At 38.9% G+C, this 17,367-nt stretch overlaps 1 protein-coding gene across 34 annotated transcripts in view; it reads right to left on the bottom strand.

The window, feature by feature from the left end:
* EPB41 (erythrocyte membrane protein band 4.1) overlaps nucleotides 1–17,367 on the bottom strand; it is a 231,993-nt gene that overhangs the window by 48,016 nt on the left and 166,610 nt on the right. For 10 of the 34 annotated variants that reach the window (XM_033227467.1, XM_033227452.1, XM_033227449.1 and 7 more), the window contains 4 exons: nucleotides 16,783–16,839; nucleotides 16,579–16,620; nucleotides 14,952–15,014; nucleotides 9,830–10,006 (listed from right to left, as the gene is read on the bottom strand). In XM_033227467.1, coding sequence (XP_033083358.1) covers nucleotides 9,830–10,006; nucleotides 14,952–15,014; nucleotides 16,579–16,620; nucleotides 16,783–16,839 — 339 coding nt within the window. Of the gene's footprint in view, nucleotides 1–1,558; nucleotides 5,276–5,658; nucleotides 5,710–9,829; nucleotides 10,007–14,951; nucleotides 15,015–16,578; nucleotides 16,621–16,782; nucleotides 16,840–17,367 lie in introns of those variants that run through there. The other 24 variants (XM_033227445.1, XM_033227444.1, XM_033227456.1 and 21 more) reach the window with 16 other exon arrangements.

The following is a 17,367-nucleotide window of genomic DNA, read 5'->3' on the forward strand; positions in this document are numbered from 1 at the left end:
CACTGGGTAAACCACAAGTGTAATTTTTGCTCCATAATACCTTCTTAAAATTAATTAGATCTCTAATGCCTCGTGTGTCCTATATGCTTATCTATAGGAAGTACTATAGGCTTATCTTTAAGAAGTATTACAGAAGTGACTTAGGAAACTAGGAGAAAGTGAATTGGGTTATTATATCCAAAGAAATTTCAGAGTAAAATTTATAATATTTAGTAGAAAGAAATGTACTAGGTTCTAGGGTGCCAACTGGAAATCTATTCCATGTATAATATCTGGTCTAATCTTGGTCAACAGAGTCAGCATCTTTTCCCTTCAAAACTTTTACTGAAGATGTAAATAAGTAGAAAACTTGACCCATGCAAACAATTCCCTTCATATTGCAAGTGTTAGCATAAAAGAAAATGGCTGAAAGATAGGTCCAAAATATAGATGCTTGGTTTATTTTCAAGTATGATCCACTCTAATCATACCATTTGGATAAGATGAATTTATTAGGGATAAATTTGGAAAGACATCTTAGTAAAGTGGTCAAATATCAATAAGGAGTAGATGGAAATAAACACAGCTATTTAACTACTTACTTTCAAAATAAAAAGAAGTTAATGTATGTTTGTGTGTTTTTAAATTTTCATCTTCCCAGCTCCCAAAAGACCAAGAATTGAATGACAACCAGGGTCTCTGGTTCCTGGAATTTATTACATATTCATTCTCATGAGGTAGGTTTGTCTCCACATTACTAGGTGGAAATCTGGGTGCCAAGTAGTTAACTAGGGTGACTCTAGTACTCTCAGAGTCACCCTAGAAATGAATAATGACAAAACCAAGGCAAAAATCCAAAATATTATACTGGTCTGTATTGATGCCTTTAGTCCAAATTATTTTTTATGTATCAACTTGCCATTAAGAAGCTGAATCAGGGTAGGTGCGGTGGCTCACGCCTGTAATCCCAGCACTTTCGGAGGCCGAGACGGGCAGATCATGAGGTTGGGAGATTGAAACCATCCTGGCTAACACAGTGAAACCCCGTCTCTACTAAAAATACAAAAAATGAGCCGGGCGTGGTGGCAGGCGCCTGTAGTCCCAGCTGCTTGGGAGGCTGAGGCAGGAGAATGGCGTGAACCTGGGAGGTGGAGCTTGCAGCAAGCCGAGATCGCGCCACTGCACTCAGCCCGGGCAACAGAGCGAGACTCCTACTCAAAAAAAAAAAAAAAGAAGAAGAAGAAGCTGAATCAGGGTAACATCAATATGTATTAGAATTTGCCTCTGGTACTGAAAATGAAGGAAGGAAACCAAGACTATTTACACTTTTTCTTTTCTTTTTTTTTTTTTTTGAGATGGAGTCTCATTTTATCACCCAGGCTGGAGTACAGTGGCGTGACCTTGGCTCACTGCAATCTCTGCCTCCCGGGTTCAAGCGATTCTCCTGCCTCAGCCTCCCAAGTAGCTGGGATTACAGGTGTGCACCACCATGCCCAGCTAATTTTTGTATTTTTAGTAGAGGCAGGGTTTTACCATATTGCCCAGGCTGGTCTTGAACTCCTGACCTCAGGGGATCTGCCTGCCTCACCCTCCCAAAGTGCTGGGATTACAGGTGTGAGCCACCGCGCCCGGCCTATTTACGTTTTATCTTGCAAATATTGGCAGTGTTACCTTTAGCTAATACAAAGTTGGAATGCCCAATATTTTTTCTCTGATAATTGTGATGGTAACTTTTGAGTCTGCATTGGTCAGCTTCATCCAATACAAGGGCTTAGCCATTCTCCTCTTAATCATTCTTACCCTATTGATAGAAGAAATGGCCTCTCCTTTGACTCTCAATAAAGATCTCCGAGGACTCTTGTTGCATTTCAGAAAACTGAAAAGTATCATTGGCTTAGACTTTTAATGGACTTAGAATAACTCCAATACAAAGAGAAACAAAATTCAGGGTGAAGTTTACAATAGTAATTAATAAAAAGCTGTGTATAAGGATGAAAACTGGAAATTCAGGAATTATAATCTGAAACAGTTATAAAAGTATAAATAAAGTTCTGATTTTTCCTTTTAATTCCTTAAAAAAAGATTTAAAATAATCTAACAAAGTCTACAGTTCCATTTGCTATTTCATTACGGAAAACTCTTGTATCTTTACTTTCCAGATAAAAGAGAGTACTTATGATTATAACTTTCTGTGGTAGAGAACAACTTGGTAATATTTCAGGTCCCTCTTATTATGAGTGAATCAATAAATATGCTTATTTGCAAAATATATATTATAAATAGACATAGCCTGTGACATAAAAGATATATACGCACACCAAATTTTAAATTTTAACCTGGTCCTTGCTTCTTTTTCCATTTCTTGGGAAAGCCTATAATGACAGTGTAGCAGTTTTCAGGAAACACCAGATAATTATTTCTACATGTCTCCAGAGACAAGAGAACAATACTGGTAGATGTTGAAGGACAAAACATTCTTGTCTTTACTGCTCTCTTTTTTTGTTCTAGGAAGCCATCTTCTCAAAAATAAAAAGTCTTGTTTAGAAGTTTCATCAACTGAAAAGCATGGAGAAGTAAAACAAAATATAATAATCTTAATTTGATAACCCTCTAAACTCAGATTTCAAAACAAATATTTGAGACATTAACCAAATCATCCATATTGGTACATTCAAGTGCCATAAAAAGCAAGCTACATGCAAGGTTTCATCAATATTGAGGTAAAAAATAACAGGTTAAGCATGTGAGTTGTGTCCTGAAGAGAGAGAGAGAGAGTGCTCATATTTACTTCAGGTAAGTCTTAGAAGTCAACATGCAAACAGAGGACACATACTTGTCACAACAGAACTTGAGGTCACAAAGCCATTGATTAAAAACAATTGATTTCAACACAAGTGCAAGAACAAACAGGTCTGAAGTATATCAGGAAAACAAAGTATATCAATATATATTTTAAGCTTAGCAATGGCTAACTATTGCTACTAGCAATATAATTAGCAAAGCCATAAAGAAATAACACAGTATCTTAATTCAGAGAAGTGTTTGTTTATGTACAGATCTCGAGTAAATCTGTGTTCCAGGACTTTTAAGGATAGGTAGAGTAGTCTGAGAATTTCAGTCCTGGCTGGAGGCTAAGGGGCACCAGCACCATTTTCCTTAAACCGTATCAACACTCTACTTGTGAAAAGATGGCATTTAATCTTTGAAGATCTCTTCTATACAGCAGGCAGGATAAAGTTGTCTGTCCCTGTACAGCTCAGAAATACTCATAACAAGGCCACAGAAGTCAAAAGCCCTTTTCCAGAAAAGACTTTTGTTTATACTGGTTTGATATCCTAAGAAAAGGAGTGGTTATGGATTTGTAGACTAAAACATTATCATTTTAAGGCTTCTGAAAGGTTAGTAAGTTGAAATTTTTTCTTAAACTATGAAGCCCATGCCAAACAAATGACTATAGAGGATTAGGAAAATATTCCATCAAATGTATCTAGAGAGTATCCTGGTTTGTGTGAGACATTGGATGGGAGGACATAACAATAGTAAACAGTAAACATGCAGGATAAAAGAGTTAAAGCTTTTGGGAAGATTACCAGCCTGCCATATGCTTAATTCTGATTTGTTTAAATTTGTTAAAATTCAGTGCAGAAAAGCTGGCTTTGGGCAGTCCATTGCTACTCCTTTGTATCCCATAATACATAATCTACAAAGAGTAACAATTGACAGAAAAATGTTCACAAGGGCTCTCCTAGGACAGTGAACTATCAAGATCAGAGGGCATCATACAGCAATAACACAGTTGAAGCCAAGGACAAAAGTTCAACCGTCTTGACATTTCAGATGAGCACCCTGTTTTCTGATCACAGAAAGACCAACCACCAAACAGCCAACACAAGGACCACGAGAAAAGACATCATGAAAGGAATACGAGGAGATGGAAAAGTACTAAAGTAGAGGTGACACTTTTTGAGAGACTTGTGATCCTCAGGGATTGGAATAGAAACCTTGGGAAGAATTTCTTCATTTTCTTGCTGGGGCAAGGCTCTTTCAGTAGATCTTTCTTGCCTTTTAATTTTCTCTTCATCCTGTACTAACAGAGCACGTTCCTGTGTCTGCTTTCACAGTAGAAGATCAAGAAAGACAGAATAAGATGAACAAAATGACAGATGGAAAATGCTCAAAAATGATACTTGGGGATGTGCAAAGGATTTGGAAAGATCTTTTAGGCACTCTTCATTTTAGCTTTACTTTATTTTGGCAATTTATCCTGGCAAAGTTTCTGTAACATAGTAGGGTGCTCAATAGATACCTTTTTGAGTGAATGAACATTAGAACTGAAAGTTCAAGGGATCACTGGCTTTCCCCTTGTTATGTTATTTAGTTTTCCTTTGAGGATATTTACATATGAATTTTAGGTCATTTTCTATTACTTTGGTGCTGCCAATCACTAATTGGGCAATGCCAATAATGAAGCATTCTTCTTGCCATCATAAAAGTTATTTTTGGCTGGGTGTCGTGGCTCACGCCTGTAATCACAACACTTTGGGAGGCTGAGGTGGGCGGATCACGAGGTCAGGAGTACGAGATCAGCCTGGCCAACGTGGTGAAACTCCATCTCTACTAAAAATACAAAAATTAGTCGGACGTGGTGGCACACGCCTATAATCCTAGCTACTCAGGAGGCTGAGGCAGGAGAACTCCTTGAACCCGGGAGGCAGAGGTTGCAGTGAGCTGAGATTGCACCACTGCACTCCAACCTGGGGGACACAGCAAGAGTCCATCTCAGAAAAAAAAAAAAAAAGTTACTTTTATTACAAATAGAATGACAGAATATAAAAAGTAATCCTTATATCTCTTCATGTAGACTTTAAAAACTGCAACAGTTCATTCAGTATAGCAATTAATTTTTGCTCAAGAAATAAAAATCTTAATCTTATACATTTTAAAGACTGCGAAAGAAAAACAAAAAGTATAAAAGATTATAATGTCCCTCCAAGGTTCACCAAAACAAATAAATAATAACAACCATCATGAAGGTTTATACATTACTTTAAGCAAATGCTTTTGACACTTTTAAGGAAAGTTTTTTCTCCCCAATTGTCCAATTGAGAAGTTTTTCTTCCCCCTGCAATTTCTGTACTCTGGTATCCATAGTCAAGACAGATGTTATCTATGAAAGGAAAAACTTGGCTCTAAGTTCTCTCAGTTGAGCTAGCCTTCTCTGATCAGTTTGGAAGTTCAACACTGGTTCTTTGCACACCCCTAAGTGATATGTATCAGGGAGAAAGTAGCTAGGGGACTGATCAGCAAAAAAGAAAAAAAGGAAAAGAAAGGATGCAAAATTACAATGATTTTTGAAAGAAAAATAAAGGGGGAGAAGAAAGACAACATAAAAAGAATAGGGTATAATTAAATTCATTTTCTCTCTGAATACATATTTTTATCTTCATGCAGCTTTTCAACCAGCCATGCGCCGAAATAAGCAAATTGAAAGCTGCAAAAGCTGCAGCAGTGGAAGTGTTATGTGTTAGGCCGAAAGGCTGTGGGTGTGAATTTACTAGTATAGCCAAACGAAAAAAAAGTATTCAGCAGCTGTTGTTCAGTTCTGGGGGGATTATCTGCTTAGTGCCATGACAAGAGCAAATTCTGATTGAGAAGCACAAGTCATAACAGCAGCTTTACCTCTGGCCCACCAACCTTTCTTTCCGAGGGAAGCATAGAAGTTTTCTTCACCTGGTCATACACAAATTATATAAAATTCAGTTGCCTTGCCATGCAACAACAATACCGTCAAAGGTGGAAGAGGTATCCCCAGAGAACAGAAATAGTATCCCAATTGTTAAAGAAAAAGTAAGATATGCTAGAAAGTGGAATTACCCAATTTTTTTTTTTTTTTTTTTTTGAGACGGAGTCTCGCTCTGTCGCCCAGGCTGGAGTGCAGTGGCCGGATCTCAGCTCACTGCAAGCTCCGCCTCCCGGGTTTACGCCATTCTCTCGCCTCAGCCTCCCGAGTAGCTGGGACTACAGGCGCCCGCCACATCGCCCGGCTAATTTTTTGTATTTTTTTAGTAGAGACGGGGTTTCACCGTGTTAGCCAGGATGGTCTCGATCTCCTGACCTCGTGATCCACCCGTCTCGGCCTCCCAAAGTGCTGGGATTACAGGCTTGAGCCACCGCGCCCGGCCGGAATTACCCAATATTAAAGGTCACCATAATACAGTGCTTATTTATTCTGCTATTCCTTTACAGGGATAATAGCATAGAGCTAAAATTGTTCAAGTACTCCCATGGATCTTGTTTAGTTTATAAAAAGTTATTTCTTTAAAGAACACAGAATGACCTCAGCATTCCCAAAACCAACCCTGAGAAGATTTCTGAAAGGTTTCTATTAAAAGACGTAAGATATTTTCTGGAAACAGAGACCAATTCAAATTTACTCAACCTCATCCAAGAGAGTACCAAGTTACTTTTTCAAAGTAGTTGAGCATCTTTTATTACTTGCACAGAGTCAAAAAGAAAACTTCAAGAAAATACGCAGTTATGGTTTGCAGACAGGGCTAACCAGGTGAAACAGCGACAAGGCATTTTCTCATGGAGTCATAGACTTACAGAATTTTAGAGTTCACAGGGATCTTAAAGATCATCTACTCCATAAACTGAGGCCCAATACGATAAATTACTTGTTCAGAATTGTTCAATTAGGTTTTGACTAGCCAGACCCTCTAAATCAAATCAAGCCACAACCAGAAGAACTACTAGACCCTTTATGACTCTTATTAGTAGAGATACATCAAAATTAAGTATCCTATTGACACTGAAAACAGTGGTCTTGCCCAGAAAGCAGAGTTATCGTCTCAGTTCAGGATACATGTTCTAGATTTAGAACACAAAACTAATGTCCATTTATAGAAAATGGAGGCTGAGAGGACAGTAAGTAGCAAACAATAGCATCCTATCATCCCTGGTATCTCTATTTAGCTGCCCATTACTCAGGCATTTTCCAGCCTTATTTGTGAAACAGGTTCAGCTCTGTTTGGGGAACTGTTAGCCAATTTTAGTCACACTTTGAAAAATACAAAAAGTACCCTCTGTGAACCAACTTTTTTTTTTTTTTTTTTTAAGACGGGGTCTTGCTCTGTTGCCTAGGCCAGAGTGCAGTGGCACAATCTCGGCTCACTGCAATCTCTGCCTCCTGGGTTCAAGCGATTCTCCTGCCTCAGCCTCCCAAGTAGCTGAGATTATGCCACCATGCCCGGCTAATTTTTTTGTATTTTTTGTAGAGATGGGGTTTCGCCATGTTGGCCAGGCTGGTCTCAAACTCCTGACCTCAAGTAATCCGCCCGCCTCAGCCTCCCAAAGTGCTAGGATTATAGGAGTGAGCCACCACGCCCAGCCTGTGAACCAACTTTTACTACCTTCTCCAGTTCCAGAAACTAAATAATAATTTGGATAGTTTACCATAAATTCTGAAAACTAAAAAAAAAAAAAAAAAAAAGTTTTAGGTGTGGTGGCTCATGCCTGTAATCTCAACACTTTGGGAGGCTGAGGCAGGTGGATAGCCTGGGGTCAGGAGTTTGAGACCACCCTGGCCAAGGTAGTGAAACCCCATCTCTACTAAAAATACAAAAAATTAGCTGGGCGTGGTGGCAGGCGCCTATAATCCCAGCTACGAGGGAGGCTAAGGCAGGAAAATCACTTGAAGCCGGGAGGTGGAGGTTGCAGTGAGCCAAGATCACGCCATTGCACTCCAGCCTGGGCAACAAGAGCGAAACTCCATCTCAAAAAAAGAAAAAGAAAGTTTTAAAATTATTAAGACATCACTTTACCTTTTTTAACTAGAACTGCTATTGTTTTTGGGGAAAAACAAGCACGTAATTTTCTTTTTTTTTTTTTGAGACGGAGTCTCGCTCTGCCGCCCAGGCTGGAGTGCAGTGGCCGGATCTCAGCTCACTGCAAGCTCCGCCTCCCGGGTTCACGCCATTCTCCTGCCTCAGCCTCCCGAGTAGCTGGGACTACAGGTGCCCACCACATCGCCCGGCTAGTTTTTTGTATTTTTAGTAGAGACGGGGTTTCACCATGTTAGCCAGGATGGTCTCGATCTCCTGACCTCGTGATCCGCCCATCTCGGCCTCCCAAACTGCTGGGATCACAGGCTTGAGCCACCGCGCCCGGCCAAGCACGTAATTTTTAAATCATAATCACTTATTGAGTCATTGTGACTATATAAATATTTCACTGGTACTGACTAAAGATAAAAACTTTTGGGGTATATGTTCATGGTAACTTTCAAGATATTTTCATTAAATGTTTAACAGATTCATTTATTCAGATGTAGGATTTCTTTTTTTCTTTTTCTTTTTTTTTTGAGACGGAGTCTCACTCTGTTGCCCTATCTGGAGTGCAGTGGCGCGATCTCAGTTCACTGCAATCTCCGCCTCCCAGGTTCAAGCAATTCTCCTACCTCAGCCTCCTGAGTAGCTGGGATTACAGGCATGCATCACCATGCCCGGCTAATTTTTGTATTTTTAGTAGATATGGGGTTTCACCATGCTGGCCAGGCTGGTCTCGAACTCCTGACCTCGTGATCCGCCCACCTCAGCCTCCCAAAGTGCTGGGATTACAAGTGTGAGCCACCACACCCGGCCCAGATGTAGGATTTCTAAAATAGGTAATGACAACAATAATAGAAAAAGAAGAGCCCTTGAGCTCTAATTGTGACTATCTCACACAACAGTGTATTGAAAGTTAGTTACTCATAAAGATAAAATAAATAGTTTTCCTTTTCCTTTCTTTTGAGACAGGGTCTCACTCTGTCACCCAAGCCGGAGTACAGTGGTGCAATCATGGCTCACTGCAGCCTTGGTCTCCTGGCTCAAGCAATCCTCCTGTTTCAACCCCCTGAATAGCTGGACTACACAGGTGTGCACCACTATACATGACTAATTTTTGTAGAGATGGGGTTTTGCCATATTGCCCAGGCTGGTCTTAAACTCCTGGACTCAAGTGATCTTCCTGTCTTGGCCTCCCAAAGTGCTGGGATTACAGGCATGAGCCATGGTGACCAGACCACAGTTTTTCTAAAATTGAAATAGAATCATTAATATTTGGAATTCTGAATTCTCTAGCTTAGGGGGCTCCTTGGTTTACTATATAATTGTGGAGAACCATTCAGATATTTCTAAGTTGTGTAAATGTTCAAATAAAGCTTTTTTTTTTTTTTTTTCTGAGACAGAGTCTCACTCTGTCACCCAGGCTGGAGTGCAGTGGCATGATCTCGGCTCACTGCAAGCTCTGCCTCCCGGGTTCATGCCATTCTCCTGCCTCAGCCTCCCGAGTAGCTGGGACTACAGGTGCCTGCCAACACGCCTGGCTAATTTTTTTGTATTTTTAGTAGAGACGGGGTTTCACCATGGTCTCGATCTCCTGACCTCGTGATCCACCGGCCTCGGCCTCCCAAAGCAAATCAAGCTTTTTAAAAAGACTAATCTCTTTCCTATTTTGACCTTCCTAAATTTAGTAAACTTTCGAGTCCCTGAAGGCACAGTTTGAATACAAATAAACCTCTACTGGCTTATGGTCAGTTTATAAACAATCATTAGCCAGAAGCATATAGCTGCAGAGATAGTCCTCAGAGGCTAATCATCTCCAAATGGCTCCTATAATTGGACTGGGTAGCCTATATGACTTAAAAAAAGTAAGTATTTGATTACAAATGCCTTAAAGCAGTAACGAATATAGTGAGGCACCAAATCCAAATTTCAGCTCTAAGCTTTTGCTCAGATACAGAATATTAATACATAAAAACATTTATTCCCTCCATTTTCACAATTGGTCATGTGGACAAAGTACTCACTCCTTCTCCTGTGGGGATTTGCCCATTGACGTTAAGAGTTCGGAAGGGGGAGTGAGTGGATAAGCGTTTATCCCATTCACTAGGCCGTGGTTCTGGTACAGATTCCATGAAGTTCTTTTTCAGCTCACTGATGCTAGCGTGATGTTTTCTGATCTCCTCTTGACTCTTGTCTAAATCCTATAGTTGAAAGGACAAAGATGCAAAACAATACATAATCAGGACAAAAAACATAACCAAGGGCAACCCGTCAGAGACTGGGCACTGGTAGAAAACACACCACATCCAGGACAGATGTTACTAATCTGCATTCAGATTATAAATATACAACATGGTATATTTGCTTGCCTTTTTTTTTCTTTAAATAAAGTGCTTTTCTTGGAAGCTGTGAAGTATCACAACTCCATAGCTGTTAGCAGTTATATAACCCATAAAGAACTCACGCCTTAATTTATGATTCTTCTTCCCATGTGACACAGCACCAGATCTCTAACTCCTCATCCCAAGAAGGTAGTTCCACAACTCAATTAGCCTCAGTTTGATAAGAAATTATTTTAGGCTCAGCTCAGGAGGATGGAGACAGCAATAGATGAACAAACTGTTTAATGAAGGCATGGTGAAACATACAATCCACCACTGACTGTCTTGTCTTGTTGAGTTGCAAACATACAGTATCCTTCTACTTCTACCTGGAGATGGTTTTACTTCTCTATTACTAGATGGCTGTTTTTGCTTTTTGAGAAACAAGAATAGCCCTTTCTTGATATAAGACTTTATTACTGAAATTCCTAGTTAAAGGCTCCAGAGCAGACTGTTACTACCTCTGAAAAATCACCCAGAGGTACATAACACAATGACTTTTTTTCTTTGTCAATAATATGCACATAAACTAAAAACCTTAGGCTTTCTAGCTTCTAACAGCTTCACTTCATTACTTAGTACAACTCAAACCAGGGACCTCTTCCAATGACCTTCAAAGGATTGAGAGTGAGTTAACAAGAGTTCACCAAATACCTTATATATCTCCTTGACAATTTAAAATAATTCAACTATTCCAGCAGATTAAATTTTTTTAAAATTTTTTAAAAATTAAAAAATCTTTTTAATTTTTGTGGGTACATAGTAGGTATACATTCTCGCAAATTTGAATATTGGGCAACCTGAGGTACAGGCAAGCTATTAAAGGGATATTCCAGGGAGAAATGAATGAAGCTTAGGTTAATAAAGCATGAGCTAGAAATAATATTCAGGTTTATGTAAAAGGAGGTGTATAACAACTTTCAAAAAGGGGACTTGGCCAAAAATAGTCTGGTAAATATAACTTGAAGACAAAAACTCAAATGTTCTTTGTCCAACAACACTTCAAAAAACCTTAAAAGATCTATGCTTGAGATCAAAACATGTGGGAGCCCATCACTTGATGACTGCAAAAAATTTATTACATATCAAGGCAGCTCTGTATCCAATAAAAGCATAATGCTAAATACATTTCCTAATATGCCGGGTGAATTTTGGATTTAGTCTTTCTTTTTTGGCTCTGTAGGAAACAGCTGTATTGGGGTAAAAAATTAGAATTCATTTCAATAACATTTTGCTTCAAAGTTTTTTCTGAGGGTAATACAGGTTTTAACTAAATAAAACTCTTTCAAAAGCAATGTCAAAGGGAAAACAGCATAAGAATAATCAGTGAGATGATTTTGATTCTGGAGATATTCATTCAGAAAAATCATTAACTGGTCTATTTCTTTTTATTTTTGCAAGACTGAACCATGTATACCTGCTTTAAGATCAAATAGAAAGCTAACTCCAAAAGGGTGATCCTGTAGCATCCAGAAGAGCATGTTTCGCATGTTGGGATGAAATGTGAGTATATTTTATGAATATGGACTTCGCTATGGGGGAAAGAACAGTTTGCACTTTTGTTCTAGCTGAAAGCAAGAAAAGCATGTCTAGTAGCTAAAGAAAAGCATGAACAAGCCCATTCAAAGACTCAGTGTTAGACTGAGCAACCAGACCCACCAGGCATGTAAGGTCCCATGACCCAGCTCCTCACTGGTAATTAAAATCTGTTTGGGCCAAGACCAACTTAATACATTTGGGAAAGTTAAAAGTGTGAATAGAGCAAAACAAAAATGAGCAAGAGATGCTATGTAAAATGATAACTCTCTGAGTTAACCTCTTAATATAAGAGACTTGTGATTTGCTACTCTTCTTGCCTAGCTTCAGATTGGCTTGGAACCTGAGAAAATAAATGTTTTGGTAAAACCAGTAGCTTCTGAGGGAGCTTTCTCCATCCTTCTTAGCTGGCTTTGTTGGAAACCTGTGGGGGCACAGAGTAAAATTAAGATATCAAAGGGACCTGTTCCAAATAGAATTTGTCATAGACAACTTGCTACAGGTTCTCTCTGGGAGATGGAGGAGGCGGTAGATCTAAAAATGAACTCGACCTTATTTGTGCCAGAACAAAGCATTAGTGGGGGCGGGGTAGGAGAAGAGGGAGGAGGGATGCTTAAAAAAAAAAAAAAAAAAAAGCCTGCTGGAGTGACAGATAACTTGAGAGAACTTCCTTACTGGGGAAAAAACTTTATAATAACTAAAGAATGATGGCCAAATTACTTTGGCTGTGTTCAGGTTAGACACTTTTTGATGCCTATCACTTCATAATTTTAGAAGCAATCAAACCAAACACTTCATTAAATATAAAATGTTCTCAAAAGGCAGTTAGTGGTTTTAATTTTCAAACACACTTATTTAGAAATCCCCTCTCATGGCTGTCAATGAAATGCTGAGGGAAAAACACATCACACACAGGGACTTTGTGAGTCTCAGAAGCCATAACACACATCATGGAACAAATGACAAATATATGATTGGTACTGCAGGTTCCAGTTAAGAGGAAGCACTGAAGATGAACTAGTCAGGAAATATGCATGTTTAGAATTTCAAGATGTTACACTGCCAAATAAAGGAAATCAACTAACATTCACTATTCTTCCTAGTCTCTGAAGATGGAACTACTCAGGTCTAGTTTCAGATACGGGCTAAGACAAAGAGAGCTAGTTGCCAAGTTTGAAATATCTGAGGATCCAGCCTTGAAAAACTTCATGTTAAATGAGACAAATATATGTAAGGCACTTGGTATTGCACCCACCATGCAATACATGTTTAATGAAGGCTGGGCATAATTCTTCTCAAAGACTTTATACGTAACAAGTACTCAAAATACAGATATTGACAAGGAATAAGATGAGGTTTAAATAATTAGAGGCTATATATTAAGCCAGAGATCTATCTAGTTTTAAAGTTTAGGTTGGGTCCAGTGGCTTATGCCTGTAACCTCAGTACTTTGGGAGGCTAAGGCAGAAGGATCACTTGAGTCCAGGAGTTTAAGACCAGCCTGGGCAACATATTGAGATCCTGTCTCTATCAAAATTTAAAAATTAGCTGGGCATTGTGGCGTGCACCCATAGCCCCAGCGACTCAGGAGATTGAGATGGGAGGATTGTTTGGGCCCAGGAGGCTGAGGGTGCAGTAAGCAGTGATTGTGCCATTGCACTCCAGCCTGGGTAATTCTGTGAGACCCTGCCTCAAAAAAAAAAAAAAAAAAAAAAAAAGGCTGGGCGCAGTGGCTCATGCCTGTAATCTCAGCACTTTGGGAGGCCAAGGCGGGCAGATCATGAGGTCAGGAGAGCAAGACCATCCTGGCTAACACAGTGAAACCCCGTCTCTACTAAAAATAGAAAAAATTAGCCGGGTGTGGTGGCGGGTGCCTGTAGACCAGCTACTCGGGAGGTTGAGGCAGGAGAATGGCCTGAACCCGGGAGGCGGAGCTTGCAGTGAGCTGAGATCGTGCCACCACACTCCAGCCTGGGCAACAGAGCCAGACACTGTTTCAAAAAAAAAAAAAAAGAAAAGAAAAGAAAAAGAAAGAAATGCTCATTACCCTGTTGTAATTTCCAATGAAAGAACTAATTCCTTAGAGGATACATAAGAAAAACAGCAGAAATTCAAGAATCTCCTTTATAGGCCAGGCCTAGTGGCTCATGCCTGTAATCCCAGCATTTTGGGAGGCCAAGGCGGGTAGACCATGAGGTCAGGAGATTGAGACCATCCTGGCTAAACACAATGAAACCCATCTCTACTAAAAAATACAAAAAATTAGCCAGGCGTGGTGGCGGGTGCCTGTAGTTCCAGTTACTTGGGAAGCTGAGGCAGGAGAATGGCATGAACCTGGGAGGCGGAGCTTGCAGTGAGCCGAGATCACGCCACTGCACTCTAGACAGGGCAACAGAGCAAGACTCCGTCTCAAAAAATACATATATACATATATACATGTATGTGTGTGTGTATATATATATATATATATATATATGACCAATGTTGAATATAATGGGAAAATAATCTCACAACTCTTATAGCAGACAGCATGCTGCTGTTTCTGAGTGGAAAACAGAGTAGTTTAATAGAGTTGGATAGATCCTCACATCTTGGCTTTCCAGTTCTGGGACTACAGGGAAATTACTTAATCTCTTTGAGCTTCAATTTTCTCATCTTTAAAATAACAATCCCATATCCACAGGCCTGTTTTTATGATTAAACCATCTTATAGTAACTACTGATTAAATGCTAGGCTCCCCTCTTTCCTTCTTATTTCTTTTTTCCCCCGCAAAAGTTCTTCTGTCATTTTTCTATTATCTCCAATATTTTAAGTCCATTCTGAATTCCCTACTTTCTCACACTCTCTTAGTTCAGAAAATGAAAGACTAGTGCAAATTTGCATCTTGGGACACATGGAAGTTTATACTCTTGGAAAATTAAAGGAACTTTTAGCAATGATGTAGAACTTTCTAAAGGTGGGTAAAACAATGGAACCATGAGAGGTAGAGGTAGTCCCAATCATATATTTTTCCAGGTAAGTACGACAGATAGAAACTAAAATGAATCAGAAGGCGAGATGTTTGCATATCTTCATGTTCACCAACATGCAAAAGCATTTTAAACCTAAAGTTCCTTCATGCAATGGCATGCAAAACCAAATGCAGCACAGAATGAAGAAAAGGGGATCAGCAAAGAATGCAGAAGGTTCCAGGCAACCAACTGAAATAAGCTTCAAGTTCATACAAACCTCCAACATTAAATTGCTATGTCTGATATAAATGTTTTCACCATCTAGTCTTTCTCTCTTTTTCTGTGAAAATGAAAGGGGGAAAAAACAGAAAAGCATAAAAAATTAAAATGTTGTTCTTGCAGGAAAAAACTGAAAATTGGCAAACCAAAAAATATTTAAAATTAAATGTCCACAGCGCAGCATATGCCAACATGAAATGGTCAGAGTCACAAGGACACACAGAGAACATGATTACCACGAGAAAATGATGACCTTGTTCATGAATGATGAAAGAATGTGATGATGTTATTCAAACAGACAGTGCTCCTGGCTTCATTGGCTTCTTATGTAACAAGTTGTTTTATGTTCATTTTTGAAATTGAACTGTTTGAGGGTTACCTTAAAACATATGACTCTAAAAAACACTGAAACTCCAGGTATCATGGAGTGAAGAAATGCTTTAAAAACATTATTTAGCTTTTGGGATGTATTTTATACTTAGTGACACTGAGTATAATTAGAGATTTTATAATCTCTAATTATAAAATCTAATAAAAAATTAGATCTCTTTTATAAAAAAGATCTAAGAAAGATTATCATTTTATACATGACCAGCCAATAAATATATTCAGTTAACTGATTCAAACTGATTCATCCCACTCTATAGATGAAAAGAATGAGGCAGAGAAGTCAAACCCATAGTTATACACAGTACTGGGGTTGCTGCTACAGAGGGTGTTTTTTTGGAGACAGGGTCTTACACTGTGTCACCTAGGTGGAAGGTAGTGGTACAGTTGTGGCTCACTGCAGCCTTAACCTCCTGGACTCAAGTGATCCTCCTGCCTCAGCCTCCCAAGTAGCTGGGACCACAGGAGTGTATCACCATGCCTCGCTAATTTATTTATTTATTGTTTTGAAGTGACGGGGTCTCCCTATGTTGCCCAGGCTGGTCTTGAACTCCTGGACTCAAGGGATCCTCTTGCCTCAACCTCCCAAAGTGCTGGGATTACAGGTGTGAGCCATCACACCCAGCTATGATGGTTTTCATTTTATGATAAATGTGTATAAAATATTATCAATCATTCTAAGAATATGATGTCATTGTGAAATAGTTCTTATACATTTTTAAATATAAAAGATAGGTTTGACTCTCACTGTTTAATGAAAAGTTTAATGAAACTTTTCAACATATAGTATAGGATTATGGTTTCTTCAGTTTATGTAAATATATGTGTATAGCTGTCACCCAGGCTGGAGCACAGTGGCATGATCTCAGCTCACTGCACCCTCCACCTCCCAGGTTCAAGCGATTCTCATGCCTCAGCCTCCTAAGTAGCTGGGACTAAAGGCGTGCACCAACACATCTGGCTAATTTTTGTATTTTTAGTAGAGACATGGTTTCACCACGTTGGCCAGGCTGGTCTCAAACTCCTGACCGCAAGGGATCCTCCTGCTTTGGCCTCCCAAAGTGCTGGGATTATAGGCATGAGCCAATGCACCTGGCCCATATCCGTTATTTGAAAATATTAACAACTCCTGATTAAAAGAAATCAATGAAAAGAATGGATCACTGTCTTTTTAATGCATTGTAAGTCAGCATGGGTGAAATGGCAATGTAGTTTTGTGAAAGTGAAAAATGGCTAACCTTCCTCATTCTTATCAGATCTTCAGTTTTTTCTGCAAGCTTCTGTTTTGCCATAATTTAAAAAAGAAAGAAAAATGATAAAATGTTGCTCATTGAAGTTTGTTTGAACCTTCATTTTATAATTTTAAGGAAAAGGGAGTAAGGGAGAAGAAAAAAATTGAGGGGGCGGAGGGAAAGAGGAACAAGTGGCCTATTGGCACAAACCTGTGTTTGGTCACCATTTGAGGTGGGTACTGTCACCTCGATGTGGGTTTTTTCCACCTACATTTAAGAAATAAAGTAGTAAAAACATTTTAGGTTAGTAGGTTTCTATGAATAGTGTTGTTTCCAAACAAGCTGCATCTTTAAGCTGCTTGTGAAATACGCTGATATGTAATCATCATGATGCAGTCTTATGGAGGGTGTTACAGGGAAGGATATTACTCCCAAAAGTCATCTGTGTTTACCGTCACATTTTCAAGGCTGAAAAGGTAATATGGATATCCAAATTATCAAAAAAGAAAATTAAGGTAAGTATTCTATTGATGAAGAAAATATATTTTTATACTTATTTATAAAAAAGTACCCACTAAAAAGAATAATTTAGGCTTATTTAATGCAATAGCCTTGTTTTTGTTTTGCCTTTAAAAATGATCTGGAAGTACTTTAAGTAACATTTAAAAACAAATTTACATATGAAGTTATCAACGTATGACATATATGACAGGAAGAAAAAGAAAATCTTTAGCTAAAGCACACATGTAATAAACCATATATGACACCAAACAGGTAAACACAAAGGATTTTGTT

Source organism: Trachypithecus francoisi, unplaced genomic scaffold, assembly GCF_009764315.1.
Source record: "Trachypithecus francoisi isolate TF-2019V2 unplaced genomic scaffold, Tfra_2.0 Lachesis_group12, whole genome shotgun sequence".
Classification (NCBI taxonomy): domain Eukaryota; kingdom Metazoa; phylum Chordata; class Mammalia; order Primates; family Cercopithecidae; genus Trachypithecus; species Trachypithecus francoisi.